Here is a 21,426-nt window from a genome sequence, read left to right as displayed (position 1 = left end):
TTACAAAGTGAAAAAAGAAAACAGTATGTGTGTGTAATGCCATATTCACTAGAAGGGTCAACAGCCCCAAGGAGCTCTGTTTATGAGCAATATTAACACCAAATGGAGAGCTTAGCAATGTCTGTTTCTAAAAATAAACCCTGTGTGTCTCTTGTTGTCATCATCAACCAGAGTCCTGTGTGCTCTGAGACAGCATCAAGGCCGCCTCTTTGCCTTTCCATAAGCATGATACATCATTACCAGAGCTCTCCCTTTTCTCTCAAGGTGGCAGAGATAAAAAGAATTCTGCAATCACCCTAAGCACACATTTAAACAACATTATTGCCCCTTAAGCAGACAGTTATCATGTTATTTTGGCAGCAGGAAGGAATCTGTGGTTTCACTTGAATGTTATTCTTCTTTATTTAAACTACTAGAAATAACCCAAAAATGACAGAATGCTCTTTCTATAAATAATCATTCCAGTGTAGAGTTATATTAGGAGGTAACTCATATGGCATGATAACGCCTAACAAGCTAATCTTAGACCTGCGATGCCATAAGATAGAAATACCGAGGCTAAGAATAACTGACCCAAAGGAGTCAGGCTGCTAAAGAGAGGTACAGACATGTGGACATCTGCAGGTTTTAATGCATTTAATGATCTTCTGAAAGCTTCTTTCCCCTAGGAAGGCAATAAATTACGTCAATCATTAACGTGATAATCAATAATGCTTTTACAATGTATTGATTCCTGAAGATGGCTCAAGATTCTCATAGCAAATAAGATCATAAAAATTACCTGTTGGAAAGCCAAGAGTAGGCTTTTGCATAATTGGATTAGTAGGTAATGGGTGAATTTTATGCTTAAGCCACCTACAGAACATATAATATTCATCCAATAAAGCAAAATTAACTCAAGATAAAGTAAAACGTAGTATGATGATAATACATATAAACACAGCCATCCAGTTTTCACCTAAATTGTCCAAACTGGACCCAAATTGGACAGATATATATTCAAAATAAGTAGAAACTGAATTATGTTAGCTAGATCTTTATTGTGGCTAGAGAATTTCACATTGCAAGTTGAAATTAGGATTTGAGTGGTGATATAGGCTTTATTAACCTTACATTTCAAGGTAAATGCCAAGGTGAGCATAATTCAAACCTTTTGGTCAAAATAAATGAACCCCATAAGGCTAGCATTTCAAAAAAAATTACTTTCTCCTGCCAAAATACATTAATAATAATTTGCTATTTTGAAGCGGGGCTAACTTTACCCTCATGATCTGTGTATCATGAACACTGGCAAACAGGTGCCAAATGCATCAGGAATGCTGCTTCTGTCCAGAGCATCTGCTCCAAGGAAAAGAGCACGCTCATAGAAGCTTGGTTTCCTTAAGCTCCTCTCAGCCCTGGATAGTGCTAACTTCCTCGAATTTAATTATCTAGCACTGAGAACATGAAGTAAGGATCTTCCAGCAAAACTTTCAACATACTTGCCTATTTGTGCCTTAAACCTCCCAGGATTAAGAAGTCTGTCTAGATATTTGTTTATACATATATAAATGTGTCCACATTTTTAGTACCAAGCAGAATTATCCTATGCTAAATATCTTTTGAGAAAATGGGGCAGGATTTTAAACACGACCCTGCCATTTCCTACCTGCAGTAACCATCAGTAAATTTCTTATCTCTCTGAATATATTTCCTCAACTGTAAAACACCAATATTGCTGCAACAACTACTGCATTATTAAACTGTGGTGAGGATTAAATGATCAAGTGATACACAGAGAAACTTTTGAAACATTAGCCATTGTGTCAATAATAAAAGAATGACATAAAAATTTTTGAAAAAATATGCTTACAATCACTGACCTCTAAAATTGGAAGTAGGCTGGGCGCAGTGGCTCATGCCTATAATCCCAGCAGTTTGGGAGGCCAAGGCGGGCAGATCACTTGAGGTCAGGAGTTCGAGACCAGCCTGGCCAATATGGCGAAACCCGATCTCTACTAAAACTACAAAAATTAGTCAGGCATGGTGGCACATGCCTGTAATCCCAGCTACTTGGGAGGCTGAGGCAGGAGAATCACTTGAATCAGAAGGTGGAGGTTGCAGTGAGCCAAGATCATACCACTGCACTCCTGCCTGGATGACAGAGTGAGACTTTGTCTCAAAAAACAGAACAAAATAAAATAAAATAAAATTGGAACTAAGCAACTAGAAGATCAGAGAAGAGTATGACAGAAAAAAACAAAAACGGGTGGTGATAACTTTCTAACTTAAAATGGATAGTTCCTAATGTAAAAATCATGTACTTAAAATACACCCTTGAATTTTGATTATGAGATTTCAAAAGCATCATCAAGAATAAAGTTAAAACAGTGCTTAACACAAGAGCTTTTTCTTATTCACCCTACATGGGGTTCCCTGAAAACCTTCTGGGTAAACACATTTTTACTAAAGCAAGAACTTCCAAGGTATGATGTCATTTAATGAAAACTCAGTGAAATTTACTTATTTTTTGTTTTCTGGATTTTGGGGGGTTTATTTTGTTTTTAATATCAAGTTTCAAATTTTGAAACAACTTCATGACATTCTCGTTTGGAAATGTCATGCCTTAGACATTCACCAAAATGTACCTCAAGCAAATTGAAAATAACATCCACATGGCTGCAAGTGGGTCAATAATGAACATACATTATGAATTTAAAAGTTTCTGATACAAGTGGTGAACCATAAGGAGAAGCAGGAAAATAAAGTCGTGGGTATTTCCAACCTTATCAGCATGCAAAAAGTTTAATCATAAGCAAATGACTAGTTACACTCTGTGGTTTGGTAAATTTCTTTCTTCCTTAAAAGTGGTTTTCATTGGATTTAATTAATGGGTATTTAAGAAACACTGTACACGAAAAGCCCATCACTTATTTTACTATGGAAAAGTTAACATTATGATAATGAATGGAAAATATATTCTTATAAAAACACAAGAAGTACTTATTCTTATATTCATGAATCATAGCAACTTAGAGTAAACCTAAACATAATGTTCTCTGATAACACTTGAAAGTGTAGGTCGTTTAGTATTGTGAAAAATGTTGTTTAAATTAAATTTGTTTTGTGCAACCGACTTAGTTGAAGAAGAATGGAACTAGGAACACCAGGCATTTCCTCTTTCTTTGCTTCCCTATTGCCAACTCACTGGGAAAAGAAAAGGGGAAAACTGCCAACAGGAAGGACACCACATATCCCAAGCTAACCACTCACTTCAGCTTCCTTTCGAAAACAGGGGGGACCATGGCACAGCCAACACTGACTTGAGGCAGAGGCCAACATATTTTTGAATTTCTTCTTGAAAGCTTCTTTGCTAAAGTCATTTGCATGAGCTTTTATTTCAATTAAATTATTTTCAAAGCATTCAAATTCAGAAAAAAAATGTTAAAATGTAGTTATCATTCCATATTGTAAAAATTGTTCATGATTCTTAAAATGTAATACTTGTGACAACCTACTGGCAAACACATTCTGAGTATTTTTAAGATAATCCTCCTTTCATATATTGAAAACAATTCATATATTATTATATTTCTCAAAAAAAATTTTGTGTGCCTCGAAGCCAACATTAAAGGAATACTCTATTCAAGTTTATAATAAATGTTTGTAAGGCATGAGGCCACAATGTTGACTCTCCTTCCTTCAGAAAATATGATTAATAGCTTAGAGAGATCCAGTTTCTTCTACAATTACTTCAGTCTCTTTATTAGGGGGCTTCTTCTAACAATAGACAGTACTAAGAAAGGCAATCTATTCAATATTAATAAAAAACTTATATTCAATACTAGTAAAAAATACTTACACTAGTATTTAAACAGATATATTATCTTCATGAAAAGAAAGTCAACACCCATAGTTCAACTGAAAGGGAAATTATAAACATAGTCCATTTACTTTATTATATTTGTGGAAACTAAAAAGTAAATAAAATTGCAAAGAAGAAACTTCTTATCACCAATATCCACGTTGTAGCAAATACTGCTAGTGCCTAGCTAACATCTATTCCTCCTGCTTCTTTGTTCTTCCCAATAGAAACTTGAGCAGGTTTAGGTATCCTGCCTTCCCAGCTCAGCCATGGGTCCCACTCTTCTGAAAAACAAGTGAAAGAATAGGCAGGTGATGCTATTCTAGTCAATATAGTATAAAGGATGATCTGCTGGAGAAGTCTGGGTAAGATTTCTTTCCTTTAAAAGAGACGCCAAGACAGCAGTTTCCCCTCTTTGCCTCTGGAGTTTGTCGTGCATAAATAACATGATGCTTGAAACTGCTACAAGTCAACTTGTGACCATTGGAGGATCCAACCTTTGTCTCTGCAATTTGTTATGCATAAATATACATAATGGTTGGAACTGCTACAAGTCAGTTTGTGACCACTGGAAGATCCAGTCTTAGGATCACACCAACCAAGGCTAAGACCAGCAGAGTGGAGCTATATGAAGGACCTGAATGCTGCTGCCATTTTTGACTACCTGGTGCTGCCTAACCACCCAACTACTTTATCACATGATAAATGTCCTACTTGTCTGTCATTTTGACTAGGGTGTTCTTTTATTTGCAGGAGAAAACAACCTAACTAATATACCTACTAGTTACAATTAATCACTGTTAGTATTTTGACATAGTAGCTTTGTGTGGGGGTGTGTAATGAACACTTCTCATAGAATACATGCCTATTATAAAAAATCATACACTGTAAAGAGGTATGATGCTAAAAGAAAAAGCCCCTCCTCTTCACCAAACACAGCACAGCATCTTTCCTTATTTCTTCCTATCTTTATATGAATTCTTCAGGAGATGGATGGATTTAAAAAATTATAAAAATAAGAACATATCACTGATGTTATATTTATTTTTAAAAACTGAAATTAAACTTAACTGAATTTAAATTTAAATTTAACTGAATTAAGCAGATTTAAAACTGCAGTTGAAGGAACTATAAATGTACTAAATACTTCCTTAACATAAGAGATACTATTTCCAAAAAGACCTCTTTAAGGTTAAATAAACTATTTTTAAAAATCAGTGCTTTGAATCTTTTTTTTTAAGTATGTGTTTCTATTTTAAGCAGCAGGGAGTCTGTCCCTGCTCAGAAAGGGAAGGATATTAGCACTTCTCACATCCTTCCATCTCACCTCTCTCTAACACCTCACACTGGACAGCTTTATTAATATTTTTACATTCCCCTACTTTATAATATCTGCTTTCTGCCCTATAAACACAATCCAATAGTTGTTTAAATGCATTCAGTGTTCCCTCGTTACTTTGATAATGTTTTCTCTACTTCTGAATTTAGTTTTTTGTTTGTTTTAAGTTCATTTCTTCACTGTGTGGCTTTCACTGTCAAGCAGCCTCTTTCATGTTTGAGAATTTCTACTTTGTCTATTTTCCTTTTTCATTTACTCTGATTTTTTTCAAACCTTTCATCTTTATGTGTAAAGATTTTTACCTGGGCCTATTCTGTTTTCTTCTATTTCTAATGAATATTTTTTTCTATAATCATTATGATTTTCCATTCTTAATTCATTTCCTGAGATCTATATCTCCTTTCTCATCTCATTCTCTTGTTTATCATCTCACCTTTCAGCTTTTTTTTATATAAAATTTATGTAAGGTGCTCTATTTGTAGGAAGCAATACTAAGACGTCTAATTCCATGGGTTCAATGAGTTGATGTTTTTCTTCTTGGCAGAATCTCTAAGGTTAGTTGGTGAAAGGTACGTCATTCCAAAGAGCTATGGATCGATCTTTCTCCCAATTTAGTATGCTGCTCTGAAGCCTTCATTTCTACTATTTCTCAGCCACAAGAGAAAACAAGAACAACCCAAAATGGTGAGGATACCTACTCAGTTTTCTTCTCTTCAGATTTGGGAATCTTAGTGAGAATCCTCAGGAACTGGTCAACTTGCCAGTAAGATTCTAAGACAGCCCAGGAGACAGGTCTCTCTGTTATGATCAAAGAACCTCTGCATCCATTTTTGCCTTGGCTGTTAGCCTCTGAGGTATGTTGCATTAGGTTATATCATTTTCTTTGCTCAGTTACTGTTGAATATATTGGGTGACAGGGATGGAAGGAATGTTTGTTGGCTGACATGCTATTTTGGGCTCACTTCATTATTTATCAGTAGTGAGAAATTATGAGGCACATTTTAAAATTGCTCATCTCCAAAATTAAAATCATCATTTAGAATATTTTTTGAACTCAGAATTTGGATTTATTTCAGTCTTCTAAGGGGTTTTATTGGATTTTCTTACTTAATGGACATAACAATAATTATGCCTCCTGTGTCATCCTTAGAAATATGAAATACTCATTCTTGTCTCCATTCTCAATGAGCCCATTTATAATTATATTTCTGATTGATACCTATCATCTATCTCAATTGATAACAGACTTGCAAGTGAAGATAACCTGAGTTAGAGAATGGCAAAACAGTAATTATGGGGAATACCAGAAGTGATTCTTGACATGACAAGAACATTTCACAGACTTACATTTTCATAATTAGATTCTGCTTTTCAAGTAGACATAAGTGACGTGACTACTGAATCTAAAATGTTCCCTTCCCCTCAACACCATACACTAAGGAACAAAAGGATTCAAAAAAGGGTGAAGATATATAAAAGAATTTCAGGATTTTGATTTAAATGTTTTTCTTTTATACCCTAAAATAAGAATAGATGGCCAAAATATGAGCTTTCCTTATTGTAAATATATCTTACATTACTTCTGTACAAACTCTAGGAAATTCCTTCATAATAATTGTTCCAATATTGTCTGGACAGCTCTGCTGCCCAACGTGTTAAGCAACATGCTTGGCAATGGGAGAACACCCCTAATCCTGCCAGCTCCTGCAGAGTGACCTGAGTCACAAAAGTAGGGATGTACTTGACAAAATGTGTCACTCACACTGAATTCTAAGATTTAATATTATAGAACTTTAAACTAAAATATATTAGTACAATATTATAGAACCTGGTTCTACCAAACATGTTTAGCCTGGCCGAGTCAATATCAAAAAAACATACAACCATAAAAAACACTTGTATTCCAATAGTATATAAAGAGCTCTGTACAAAAACCATCAATATTAGTGCATAATATCCAATATAACTAGAACAACAAATGGGAACTCTAAAGCAATTGTTAAAGAAATTACACAACATAACCAATGTTTTAAAAATAATCTCATGAAATCTGCCATTGGGGTTCACTGTTCAATCACATACTGTGCAACTTCTTTGCCTTTATTACATAATGAGACATTTCAGAGAACACACACACACACACACATACACACCCTACTCTTACCTATAGTGATAGTCTGCATAGGAAAGATCTCAACTCTTATCAAACCAAGGTAACAAAATAAATAGTTGATTTATAAGATAACTAAGGCAAACTGATTATCAAAACAAACAATCATTTCCCCCATGTGACCTACAATGTAACTCATGTGGCTTGTTCAGCAAGATAGAACATGGCATTGAAAACCAAGATCTTAGGTTCATTCACTAAAAACAACAATTCTAATAGTGAGTATACGTTTTAAAGACATATGGATACATCTGAACCTCACAAGAATGCTAAGAGGCAAGCAGGAGGACATCATTATTCTTCAGTTTGAAGATGAGTAAAAAAATCAGTACACAATCGGCTAGCAGTGGAGCTCATGCTAGAATACAGAGTGTCTGACTCCTAGAACAGTGCTCTCTCCACTCCTTTGCACTGCTGCCAGGCATCCTTTCTCTCTTTCAAATCCAAAGACTCTGCTTCTAAGCCTATGAATCACGTCCAGACCACTGGTCCAAAAGGGAGCTGAACAAGATTTGTAGCTAAATTAAGACAAACATACCCCTAATTTAGCAGTTAGCTCAAAGGACAAACCCTACTGATAGTGGTTCACCAGCATCACCATCTGTTCCCTAGCCCTACAGCAGTGAATCTCAGTTTGCTGAAGGTTAAGGTGGGGAGATTTTAAAAACCTCAATCCCCAGGCTGTTCCCCATACCAATTAAATCAGGCATTCTGGGAGTGGAATCTAGGTATCATATTTTGTAAAGTGCTTCTGGTGAGTCCAACTTTGAGAGCCAGTGCCTCACAGGAAGTATACAATAAAGACTAGGTGAATTAAATTTAAGAACATATATGAAATATATGGCATGGCAGGAAGGGTGTAATTGTTTTTATGCTTCACATTTTAAAAATAAATAGAACTTAGTGATTATGTATTTATACCAGACAGGTTTTGGGAGTCGATGTTAACCTACATCACTTTTCATTTAATAGCTAGCTGCTGCTTAAATGTTGCTTCTTGTAGAACTGGCAAAAGCATGGACAGCCTGAAGCACTTCCCTGTCTGAAAATCTTGTTGCTTTGTACACAAACCATTAAATGCTAGGAAAATGACAATCTCTACTGAAATGGGTGTAAAGCTGTATGTGATTATCAAAGATGTGGAGAAAAAAGCAAAGCTTGCAAACACCTGTAGCCAGCCTTAGCTTCAGCAGACACTTGCTACTTGGAAGGCATGTATGTTTCTACCATATGAAAAAAAATATCAAACTTGTAACACAGAAGTGAGGACTAAAAGGATAAAGCATAGTGCTGAAAAGATTTCTAAAATAGTTATTTTCCAAGGGTTCATCCATATTTTAAAAAATAAAATGCTAAGTTAAATGACCAGTCCCATTAGAGACATACCTGTTAAACCCTCCTGGAGCCCTTGTCAGCTTTGCAGCTATAAGAATAAACTGTACTGAAATTCTGGTAGGTTTGCTTTTGTTAAGCAGGCACTATTCATTAACATAATTCCTGTCACTTAAGTGTATAAATACCAAATTATGCAAAATTGATATTTTATTCTGATTCCATGAAAAGATTGGGTCAACAGAAGGATCTTAAAATTAACATAGCTAACCAAGGTTTAAAGAAAACTAGCTTTAAACATAGATCCCCATATGGGAAGGTGTATTAACACCAAAACAGACATCATGCCAACCTGTGGAATATTTCTTTCACACCTAGCTCTACAAAGTAAACACTGCTTTATGTGGCATTCTTATCATGGAAATCTAGGCGGTGATCTATAATTACGATTAAGCCCACATGGGAAGTGGGATCTAAGTGAGAACTTTAAGCCAATTTTAGGTTGAAACATTCAGAAGAGGACAGAAACAAAGAGTTCCCAAAGCTTTAGGAAATAGCCATAGGAAATAAATATGAAAGGCAATAATTACACGTAAGTGATACTGCCTGGAGAGTATGTTCATTTAGTAAGTATAAATTGACAAGGCTGACAAGCTCCATCTCCCATCAGCTCATCTCCTTGAGAAACTAGAAATTAGAATCTGTTCCTATTATCCTTTAAAACGCTGCACCTGCTTTTAACACATTTACATGTGTGTTATGCCATCACATCTGCCTGACAATGCTAGACTTCCCACATGTTTTTGAAGAAAATTAAAATAAGCATCTGCTAATAACAATTTTATTTCATCCTAAACAGTTTCATTTGGGGCTGATGAGAAAAAGCCACATAATGGAAAAAAGAAAACTACCTTTATAACTCTGTGGCGAACACATTTTAGAAGGTAGGTCTATAAATAGATGTGCTTCTGTAGGCACAGAGTAAATATAAAATCGTCAGGCTAGCGGGGCTGCAGTTTAAACTGAAGCCCCAATATGAACTTACCTGATTTTTAAAGTCCTATTAGAATAGGCTTACAATCAGTACACAGCTCCTTTTTCTAGTTGCATAGTAAAGGCAAAACACCCCCAACTACATTTTACTTATCTCAGTCTCATCTTTCATCAGAAGCAATAGTTTGCAATTTCATTCAGAAGCTGCTGTCCCTAAGCAGACTGAATATGCACAGAAACAGTAATGGAAGGGATCTAAGTTAAACCCTACAGACGCACCAAGAAAATAGCAACATCAACACGAAAAAGCAGCAATTTCCTTAAGAGAGGTGCTTTTCTTAGCTGCATTTCCCAAGCCAGCCCCCTTTCAAACCTAAAACGTCTCAGTTATGAAAGAGGATCTTACCTGAGCTGATCATACTGTGCATTCTTTGCTGAGCCAAGAGCTGCTCTCGTCCAGCCACCCCATCTGAGGAAAAACAGGAGTCACTCTCGTAAATTGTCTGCAGCATATTCCAGTCACTCTTACTTCAGCTACATGAAACATTCATCACTGCTCAGTGCACCGGCCCCAGGAGCTACCCTCGCTGGTTCTCCCTCCTCCCTGAGGAGAAGCAGCAGAGGATCAACTTCGACAATGATTTCCTTTCTGCTCAAATGGGCATCCACTTTTAAAAAGACCTGGACACTTTTCCCATGTTACCAACCTGTGTGCAAAGCAGAAAGGACAGAGTGGATGCTATAGCTCTCTGGAGTTTAGGTTATCCCGGAAACTACAAGCAGGTGGGAAACAGGAACGTGCTTCGGGGTTATTTCTTTGTCAGAATACGTAGAAAATTATTAAGTCTACCCACGAGAAAAAGAAACCAATTAAACCTGGCTTAGAGTTCTTCAGGCTGCTAGGGTTTTGTTGCAAAAACCCTCAGTCCTGCAAGTGGCTCCAGCCGGTGCCCTTCTCCTATCTGTGTCTGTGCCTCTCTTCCCCCTTTCTCAGTCTCTCTCAGCTCAAGTTGGCTAAAGCGAGTGATAATCCATTTGCATATGAATCAACAACAGCATGGCCCACAGGCACAGAAATAGAACAATGGTCGGCCTGAGCCAAAAATAGGTCAAGCATGGCCGAGTGATTGGAGCCTGCATTAATGCATTTAAAAATACCCCAGCAAACCCAGCTGTCCAGCCTCTATCTTTCAAACCATAATTCTCTATTGCAGGGCCTTAAAACCAATTAACTCTTTCCTCTCTCGAAGCTTGCTTTACACACTGTGTTTCCATACTGGCGATTCGCTTCCAAAGAAAGGAAGGCAAGAAAAAAAATTAAGAATCATAATTCTAAGAGGGCAAATGCACATACATTTTATTTCATTTTATTTTTGTAGTATGTGTTTTTGGAAGAGAGAGGAGAGAAGTGCAGAGCTCTGTATTGGTTCTAAAATAATACTGGAAGCTTTTGCTCATAATGTGGTTTCTGCCTCACCCACGCACAGCAATCCTGGTGTTCTATTTTTGTTGCCTGTTTCTCAGGCTACACTGCAGTTGGCTGTAGCACTAGAAGCTTTTCTGCCTTCTAGTTTCAGGACTAACAGGAGATTTAGTAGAGGTAGTTTTGGAAAACAAGCACACCCCAGAATAAAATTTTTATGAAGGACAGGCTTGATTTTTTACTTGCTATTTATGCCAGACAATTGTCCATTTCACAAATCCTATTGTATCTTAGTACCACCTATGAATTTTATCGCATCCATCCAGTTAGTACTATATAAACAAAACAAAACACAAAACACAAAACCGTGGCTTATATGTGAAAATTTCCCCTCAGCCTCTCAGGCTAAATTCAATTTACTTGCAAAAGGAAAAGAAAGTAGTCTGATTTCTTATGGATACAGAATTTCCGAGCATATGCACCTGTTGATGGATAAATCATATGGTTATACCCAACTATGACTGTTCTGCATTCAGCTATACATTGGTTGCCCGAAATATGGACCTCCTAACTTTTCTGTAGAAATAGCATTTATGATAGTCAATAGATTACCAGACACATTGTGGCGTTCAGCTATACAGTACAGTAGATAGTATCAGAGTTTTATAGTCTCTGGTGCACATTTATATCATTTCTATATAAGAGATAAATTTTACATTCCAAAGAGGGATCCTAGCATCTTGTCACTTCCAAGAGCAAACCCAAAAGTGATAATCTACTAGTCATGGAAGCTCTTTTCTCTTTTCTAAACTAAATCAGCGAGGAAAATGTAATTCTAAGGCATCAGAAGCAACAGGGGAAAGAGAGGAAAAAGCAGATTATTTCAAAATTCCCAGAACAATCCGATGGAAGAGGGATCTTGGTCAACTCCAGAGTATGAAGTCAGAGGGGGCAAACAAGGGGACACAGAGTTTTGATGAAAGGGAAGAAAGAAACATGTTAAATCATTCATCAAATAGGCCACTGCTGAATTCCTCTTCTTTCACAGATTAATTTCTACTGAATACTCTACTTCTTGAAAAATTGTATTTGGATATGTAAGTTACAATTTTTAAAAAATATATATTCCAAACTGCATTTGACTTAAGCTACACAACAAAATCTTATGTTCCTGTCAGTGGAAAAAACAAAAAACAATTATCTGATTCCATCTGATATTACAAATAAACTTTTGATTACAAAATTTATGTGTAAAATTCAAAGGATAGAAACAGTGTGGACCTAATAATTTTCCTTAAGGATGATGTATTGAAGTAGTAACTATCATCACATTTTAGACCTGGGAGGAAATTTAGAGATAGTCAATTGTAGTTTTCAAACTCTGTCTCATGACATAAGGTACCTGCGAGTTGCCTAAGTTTCCTCAAAAAAAGGTTCTCCGTGGAACCAGGGTAGCTCCACTTTTACCTGTTTCCATCTGGAGATTTGAGATTTCTTTTGAAGAACTTTTTTTTTTTATTCTACAAAACATTTATGTAAAGAACATTTTTTAAATTGCGGTATATTTGACAAATCAAGATTCTTTATATTTCAGGTGTACAATTTGATGATTTGATACACCTATACCTTGTGAAATAATTACCATAATCAAGCTACAAATCTATCATCTCAGCTAGTTACCATTTTTTTTTGTGGTGAGATCAGAACAAGAACTTCTTATATTAAGAAAAACAATAATTTAAATTCACTCATGAGGAAACTAAGGAGGCTTGATTACAAAAGGACTCACTATTGGAGTCAGGCTTTAAAGACAGTAGCTTAAGGAAATACAGGTAATTAATAACTAACCATATAGGTCTAGCATTTATATTATCCAGTCTCACCATCTTGTCCCTTACCAAAATGATACAAATCATTATCTGAGATATTCCAAATAAAATTTAATATGATCTACTGATGAAAAATGGACCCACTGTCTGTTTCAGAGTGATTTTTAACAGAATACAAAAATTTATGATGAATATACAAAAGGGATAACAAAATCACCATATTGATACAATATGCCTATGCATCTTTTGTCTTTTTAAGTTTAAATTACACCTTCAAACGACAATTGATAAAAAAAGATCTCTCAGCTTTTATAATAAAAAATAAAAAATAGAATAAAACTCCAGAAGACTGAGTTAGTAATTATCCTAGTTCTTAAAGGTTCCAGGAAAGGGCATTCCACATAAAATACTGTAAATAATGTGTCTTCTTCATTTTGACCATTATTTAACATGAGGTTTATTTACGTTTCATCCCTGCATTCTTGCAGTATGTTTTTCCATTAGCCATCTTCTCTTTTATTTAACTCTTGATAATGAAAAAATATTTTAGAGTGAAAAGACATTGGATACTTACAAAAAACCCCACTTGTTTCTCAGAAGAAAAATAAGTATCATCAAAACAACCATCAACTATATTGATTACCATATTTCCATTATTAAGAATGTTGAGTTAATTCTTCTCACATCATCTCAGTAATGTTAGTAAAGAAATGTGACTCAGTTTCTTTTGGGGTATTTATAAAACTACAGTTTACTAATTTGGGGGAAAAAGATATATGTTCTATTACAAGAACTATAACAAGCTAATACAAATGTCAGGCTAGGTAGATGGGTAGTTTAAAAAGTTTCAATATAACAAATTCAAATTCAATTAAATAAGCATTTATTGCAAACTAATCCAAATATTATATTTTATATACATATAGGTCAAAGAAAAAGGTAAAAAAAAGTAACTAGGGCCAAAAAATCTCAGGTTCTCAATTTAATAGTAAATGAAAGTGGGAATTAAATCCTAATGTAAAATGTTATTTCAAAGTTACCATAATCCAATTTCTTTTTATGCAGACATATAAGCAAAAAAAAAGTATTAAAAAACCTGTATGGCACCAAAATATTTCCAGAAATATCCTCAGACCTCTAGCTCACAATGACCTTTTCTAAAATGGATTTGGATCACAATCCTGAAAGACACAATCCCACATGCCATAATCCTGAATGTTGAAATCTGAAAAGATACAAAATCCCTAAGGTCTAAATCCCTTAGGTCTAAAATCTCTCACGTCTACAATCCTGAAAATGACAATCTCGAAATATTAAAATCTCAAATATGAAATCTTGAAAGCTGAATTCTGGTGAAGCGATTAGTTTTTGGTCGTATGCAGGATTATTGCATCATGTTAGTTGCATCATGTTAGGCGGCTGTTACAGTCTTTACTTGGAAATTAAGTATGGTTAAGGAGAGACTTACGGGAGCCAAGTTGACAAGGGGTGGACCTGTGGATTCAATTTGAGATGTCACTGGATTAAATACTTAGAAACCTATTAAAGCATTTTTTGGGTGTGTCTGTGAGGGTGCTTCCAGATGACATTAGTGTGTGAGTTTGAGTGGATTAGGTGAAGAAGATCTCCCCTCAATGTTAGCAGGCACCATCCGATCTGCCGGGGACCCATATAGAACAAACACAGGAGGTGAACTGGTTTCTGTCTGAGAACTAGGGCAGGCTTCTCTTCTAATGCCTTGGACATCAGAAATTTGATTCCACGAGAACTGCATTATCACAACGTTGACTTTGCATATAAGCATTACTTCTGAACCCAAACATGTCGAAATTTCTTCAATAAATGAAAGAAAGATTTTGTACATCTGCGCTTGTGAAAGAAAATTTATCAGGATCTCGGTTCTTTGGGTAACTATATGTGTGTTGTTGACCCACTGAATTTTTTGATCCATCTTGCCAAAAAGCTTAGCTTGTTCATCAGGAAATTTAAGATGACTACAGTTATATAAAGCTGGGTGCACACAATTATCAACCACAGTGATATGCATTTATACATTTCCATTTTTAACCTATTTCTTTATAAATACGGTTTGTCTGCATCATAACTGTTATACTGGTGTGACTGTTGCTAGTATACCTGAGTGTTTTTGCTTGTAAAAATATGTGCCATTATTTATTTTATCGTGTACAGTGTATTGTTTTGTTTTAATTTTTCTCAAATAAACCCCCTTTTAAAATGTAAATAAATATAAAGAATGTTTTATTACTTCTTTCAGAATTATATTTTCATCTTTTGGGATTTCAACACTTGAGATTATGGAGTTCAAGTTGTATTTTCCTGGATTATAATAGGCTTTCTTCTAAAATCAATCTCAGTTGATAACTGGAAACAAGCAAAGGAGGTAATGTAACCCAATTGATTCTACCACAATGATATATCATCAGTTCATCTGTAATCAAGCAGAGACTTTTCAAGTATTAACAAACCCTATGATTCTGGAATGTAAATGAAGTAAGATTTAAAACTTAATTCCCTCAAATACCGAATTTGTGCTCTACAATTGTAGTATGCTGCAAATTACTCACCAATAACTGTTGCTCCTCCACTCACTCACTCACTCACTCATTGATGTTACCTCTTCTCCCAACCTCACATTCCTCAAACTATTGTTAAAGCAATAAAACCATATGCATTTGCCTGCAGTCAGTGAGCTTGATTCCCTTAGACCTCCAAGGAATAGGATGGAGGGGAAAGTACAGTGTACTAATTTTTGTTCCAACTCAAGACCTTATTTATCTGAATTTTCTATTTCTTAGAGGAACATCATCAATTCTATGTGAATAAGGGATACTCAATTAACAAGTGATTTCTCCCCACTTAGAAAGCCTAATTAGATAACAAATGGTCTTCTGAGAAAATCTTCCTCATCTGACGAAAGATTTTACAGCAGGTAAAGGGTCTGAGAAATCATGTTGGCATTGAAACTTCAGGGAGACTGTTACATTTGAAAGCAAAACAAATCAACGACAACAAAAACTTTAGAATCATTGGCCTTGCAGTGATTGAAAATAACTCTTCCCTTCAAATGGGATGTGTTGAGCCAAGATTTATTCTATTTTTAGAGGATTACAGAGGATCAAAATCACCTGGGAACTTGCTAGAAGTGCAATTTATTGGTTCCTACCCCAGAACGAGTAAGTCAGAATCTCTGGAAGGAATCTGTATTTTAATCAGCCCTCCAAGTACTTCTGATGCACAATAAAGTTTGAGAACCATAAGATGAGATCATCCTTTCAAAAGCAGGAGTTACATAGCAAAAATATAAAAGAATAAAGTATCTTTTGCTGTGATTTCAAATTAGCCAACATTTTTAGAGAACAATTTTTTAAAATGAAAATAATTAGACTAGGTAAGGCTAGGTAAGAACAAGGCTATCAATATTCGGAGTATGAAAGACTAAGGTGGATTGCTAAGAAAGGGATCCTCTAGCTTGCGAATGAGAGCAGCATTGTACTCTTAAGATGATGGGCATGTGTGCACAGCTTTTCCCTGCTCAGCCATTTTGTTCCAGGTTCTATTTTTTTCTGAGTGTTTTCCAGTTGCACATCAGCCCCTCTCTGTAGCACTCAAGGCAGCCAGCGCAGGAGGAGAAATCAATATGGCCCTGTGCAGTCCTGTAATTAGAGATAAGGGAAAACTTAATAGTCTTTTGATAGAATCAAGGGAAGTTTATTTTTTCTATGAAAGTGAGTTATTTCATATATTGAATATCAACTATTTCACAGCCACAGTGCAAGCCCTGAAGATATAAATGTATACAAGAATGACACAGGCTCTACCTTCATGGAATTTTCAGTTTTAGAAGCAATACAATCAAGGTGATTACTATACAGTTTGATAAGAAACTCTGTAACTAAATTTTCTTCAAATCTTCCCTAAATTTTAATTTATAAGCATGGATTCAAAATAATAAATTTCTCAGGATTGTTATAAGGATGATAGAGAATTATATAATACCTGGCAAATAGGTATTGAATAAATACTAGCTAATATTACTATAACTGATTATTAAAAATATCCTCCTATGGACCGTTAATTCATGATTATTAAAATGTTGAAAAGCTGTTACTCATTTGTTTTTCTAAGAAACTGTATAAATTCTAAAGAAAGTTATATAATTGATTAAATGTTGAATTATTTACTCAGAGTTATAAAAAGTTTCATGCATCAACTTGAAAAAAATAGTTCATTTTGCTTTCTCCTGTATTACCAGAGCTTAGCATAATGTCTGGCACATAGTATGTCACTCAGTAAATATTTCTGCAATGAATAAATGATTCCTTCTTCAGATGAACCTACTAAGTGACTACTGATCTTGAGTAAATCACTAATATACTATTCAACCTCTAATATTTCATTGTTATTCATTTTATATAGTTTCTTATTAAAATATTAATTTAATAACAAAAATAAACCATAATTAAAAGCTAAGTATATAACTGAATAAAGAATCTCATTGAAAGCAAGTGCAGTTTAATTGCACTTTCACTTTTTGCATTTCCTTTGCCTTGTTCTTGTCCCACAACATAGACCAACCAGTGAAAAAGACTTGGCATCAGACTGTAGCATAAATGATCTCAATGTGACCATCATTATCTAGTACAATTTGAATGAACAAAGTATTAAAATATCTTTCTTGTGAGGCATTTATAGCAGATATCAGCACTAAGAAATTAATATAAAAATGTGTTTGTAACTCTGCTTTACAGTAATGAATCTAGTAACCTTGTAATCATGACAGAGCTTCCAGAAAACTCTGGTTATAAGCTGCATTGGCTAATGTCTTCATGCTCTATCTTTAACTCATGAATTTCACTGAATACACCATTTGCGCTCAAAATTCTAGAAGAAATATACTACAGCTTCAGACCCAACTTTGCCTCCCTTCAAAGGTCACTAGAGAAACTTATAACACAATTTTTATACTTCGTATAAACAGCATTTCTGTGACCCTAAAACTAATGTTTCATATAAGATAACTAAGCAACTTAACATCATTTTGCATTAGTATATGTACTACATATGCCTGAATGTATCAGTACATATCAACTAGAAAACCTTGCTTTTCCTTTAAGTGACACGTAATGGTTCATGCTGAATAATGAAGCACTATTTTCTTTATTTAACAGTGTCTACTTTGAAATGCAAGTTAACACTGACTAACCCATCCTATGTTGACTACGCTATGTACATACAAGGTGTTCACAGGATCAGAAACTTAATGGAAAGCTCTGTTTCAACAAAACACTATTTTTAGCTACAGGACTATGAAAATAAAAAAATTCTAGAAGTCCAGTTAAGGATTAGCATTCTGATCTTCACTACTTGGTATGAATCAAAAGTTTATTTTATTCCACAAAATAAGTCTCCTTCTTATGTAGCTGCACATTTAATATTTATCAACTTGGAAATTCTGAACACCAAAAATTCTGTCATGTGTAGCATCTGAATATTTACTACATTTGAGAGCTGTGACAAGACTAAGTTACTACTTGCTAACATAATTGTAGCAGATACCAAAAGTCAACCCAGAGCTTTTTACATCATTTCTTGCTACAAAAGTCAAGTTGATACGTGACTTTTGTATCATACCACACCATGATCTATAACCAATTTAAATCAAGAGGATTCTAGAAAGCTAGCCTCTGAAAATAGCAACAACTTTTGGTTCATGTTGCAATTCAATTCTGACTTCATAATTCGATCTAATTGGGTGTGAACTATTGAATTTAAGAAATAGCAAGTACCTAAAACATATTTTACTTATGTTTCGACAGATCAAAAGTATTTATAGCAATGGCATATAACTAAATACAAACATTTACAACTGGCCATATCACTAAGTTTATATTATACATCCTATGGTTATGGAATCGTCTCTACTTCAGGACTTCTCTTATTTCAGTGCCAAGAACAGAGGCAAACACACTCTAAGGCCATTCAAGTTTTGACAACCACCTGACCTAGGAGTTTAACCCCTAACTTTCTTTTGCAAACATCATGCAACAGACACAATTCCTGGATATTACCCAAATTTTTCATTTTTCCATGTCTCTGAACATGATGTTCTTGTATTCACTCTTTTTCATTTGGGAAATTCTTTTTCATTTTACCAGTATATAATGTCCTTCTTTGTCCCTTATGATGACTTTTGCCTCAAGATTACTACAACAGACTATCTTTTTATTCACATTTGCCTGGTAGATATTTTTCTTTCCCTTTATTTTCAACTTTTCAATGCCTTTATTTTAGGCATCACTCTCTTTTATAAGCAGCCTACTTCTGTATCTTTTTCCTTATATCCAATATAAAAGTCTCTGCATTTGGTGAGCTCACAGAAGGGAGATAGAAGCCCTTGCTGGTGCACCATATTCTCTGGAGCTAAAAGCAGTAAATCCTTTTCATCCCCCAAAACACTCTCCAAAGATGATCTCCTTGGCAAAGCCACATGTTGGTTGAATAGATACATATGAATCTACAGAAATGTAGATAAAACATTTGATAACTAAACACTTCCATTCATACTTATTTTCACAAATAAATGTCAGGCACACAATTTTGACCATCTTCTGCATTATCATTCCCCATTCTACCTACCACCCTTCCCCAAATCTAATATTTTTTCTGGACAAAATTATACCCAAACATGTTTCATATTATCAATATAAAACATGGAGATTATAAATTATATTATGCTTTATTTTCCTATAATTAAACACAAGGAATTAGATATTCAAGATTCCAGAGAATTTACTTAAAACATTTCCATTTCTATACTGAAACTATTTTTACTGAAAATAATTTTAACGATTGTTTCTATGCTCTTAAGGGTCTCCCTGGTTCTGTCTAATGGCCATACTGGCTTCTATTACAGTTTTTCTACAGAACACATTGATGAGACACTCTGAGAACATCAAAGCTCTAATAAAAAGAAGTTCCACCTTACATTCTCATCGAGTTGAAGGCTGTCTTTTCAGCTTTAAAGAGATCCTATATGGTCTAAGCCTTTTGAAGGAAGGGCCTTATGATCATATACTTTCTAGATCAGAGAGATATATTCTGGAAAATGTGGAAAGTTTGGCTTCAGATATTAATTTAAATTTGATTCATGAGAATCATGGCATCTCTTTTTTATGAAACAGAACTATATAACTGGTATAGTTTGCCATCAAAGTTCATATGTTGGAAACTTAATTCCCAATGCAACAGTGTTGAGAAGTGAGACCTTTAAGAGGTGATTAGGTCCTTCAGGAATGGATTAATGTCATTATCATAAATGGGTTTGTTATAAAAGCAAATCTAGCCATCTCTTGCTTTCTCATGCTCTCTTGCCCTTCTGCCTTCCACCACGGGATGATGAAATAAGAAGGCCTCACAAGATGCCCTTACCATGCTCTTGGATTTCCCAGCCTCCAGAACTGTAAATAAATTTCTTTTCTTTATAAATTGCCCAGTCTGTGGTATTCTATTACAGCAACACAAAACAGACTAAGACAATAACATTTAAAATAATGTGGCTTATTGTATGGATAAGAGGCCTGGATTAAGACAGAATTTGATTTGAATTTTGTCTCTGCCACTTATTATGCAGGACTGTACAACTTGGATATGTTACTTAGCCTTTCTGAGTCACAATTCTCTCATGTTATAAATGGGGATATTAACATCTGCCTTTCAGTATAGCTTCAATATTTAGAAACAGTAAATATAAAGTTCCTAGCATTATGATAACCTAATAGCACTCAATATACAGTAGTCATTATGATTATAATATAATATTAATACATAAATTAGAACTAAATGATTGAAGGACTACTTAGAATTCTGTATTCTGAACTAAGATAATTGAGTTCTGTATTGCTGAACTAACATCAGCTATAAACATTATAAAACAGAACATAAAAATCATTAGTCTGCTTTGTTTCTTAAAGAAAAAATAAATATATATAATAAATATATATAAATTAAATATGAAAAGTTAGAATGGAAATTTTCATCATATGAATATCACTCTGTAGGCTGCTAAACAAACCATTTATATTCAATGATTCAATGATTCCTAACTGCCAAATAAGATATGGAAATAATGAACAAGAAGGTGGTGGAATATGCTGGGCTATTTGCTATATTCTTTTTATAAAGCCAAATCTGACATTTTAATATGAGAAACGAAGCTTGATAACAACACTCACATGAAATACAGAGCCTTCATTAGGTACAATGAATTACGCCTGTGTTTGTCATTTAATTCGAACCTAGGAATATCTTCAGTAAACAATGTGTTCCCCCCAACTAATGTTTTCTCTCCAGATGGCAGGGACAGTCTATTTAAGAATCAATAAGCTAACATTAGTTATTTCACCTGAAGCTGTAACAATCTGTTTTTTGTAATGAAGCAGGGACTGTTGTCTTATTTTGGCTATGTCTGAAGGAAAT

At 34.7% G+C, this 21,426-nt stretch overlaps 1 protein-coding gene across 38 annotated transcripts in view; it reads right to left on the bottom strand.

Annotated features, from left to right (window-relative positions):
* HDAC9 (histone deacetylase 9) overlaps window positions 1-21,426 on the bottom strand; it is a 911,712-nt gene that overhangs the window by 496,329 nt on the left and 393,957 nt on the right. For 17 of the 38 annotated variants that reach the window (XM_016957129.4, XM_063814095.1, XM_063814102.1 and 14 more), the window contains one exon: window positions 10,085-10,147. In XM_016957129.4, coding sequence (XP_016812618.1) covers window positions 10,085-10,147 — 63 coding nt within the window. Of the gene's footprint in view, window positions 1-10,084; window positions 10,148-10,385; window positions 10,707-21,426 lie in introns of those variants that run through there. The other 21 variants (XM_063814082.1, XM_063814078.1, XM_054687408.2 and 18 more) reach the window with 7 other exon arrangements.

The sequence above is a fragment of the Pan troglodytes genome, chromosome 6, assembly GCF_028858775.2.
Source record: "Pan troglodytes isolate AG18354 chromosome 6, NHGRI_mPanTro3-v2.0_pri, whole genome shotgun sequence".
Lineage (NCBI taxonomy): Eukaryota > Metazoa > Chordata > Mammalia > Primates > Hominidae > Pan > Pan troglodytes.
The sequence above is the reverse complement of the archived record's forward strand: the minus strand, read 5'-3'. Positions and strand labels throughout refer to the sequence as shown.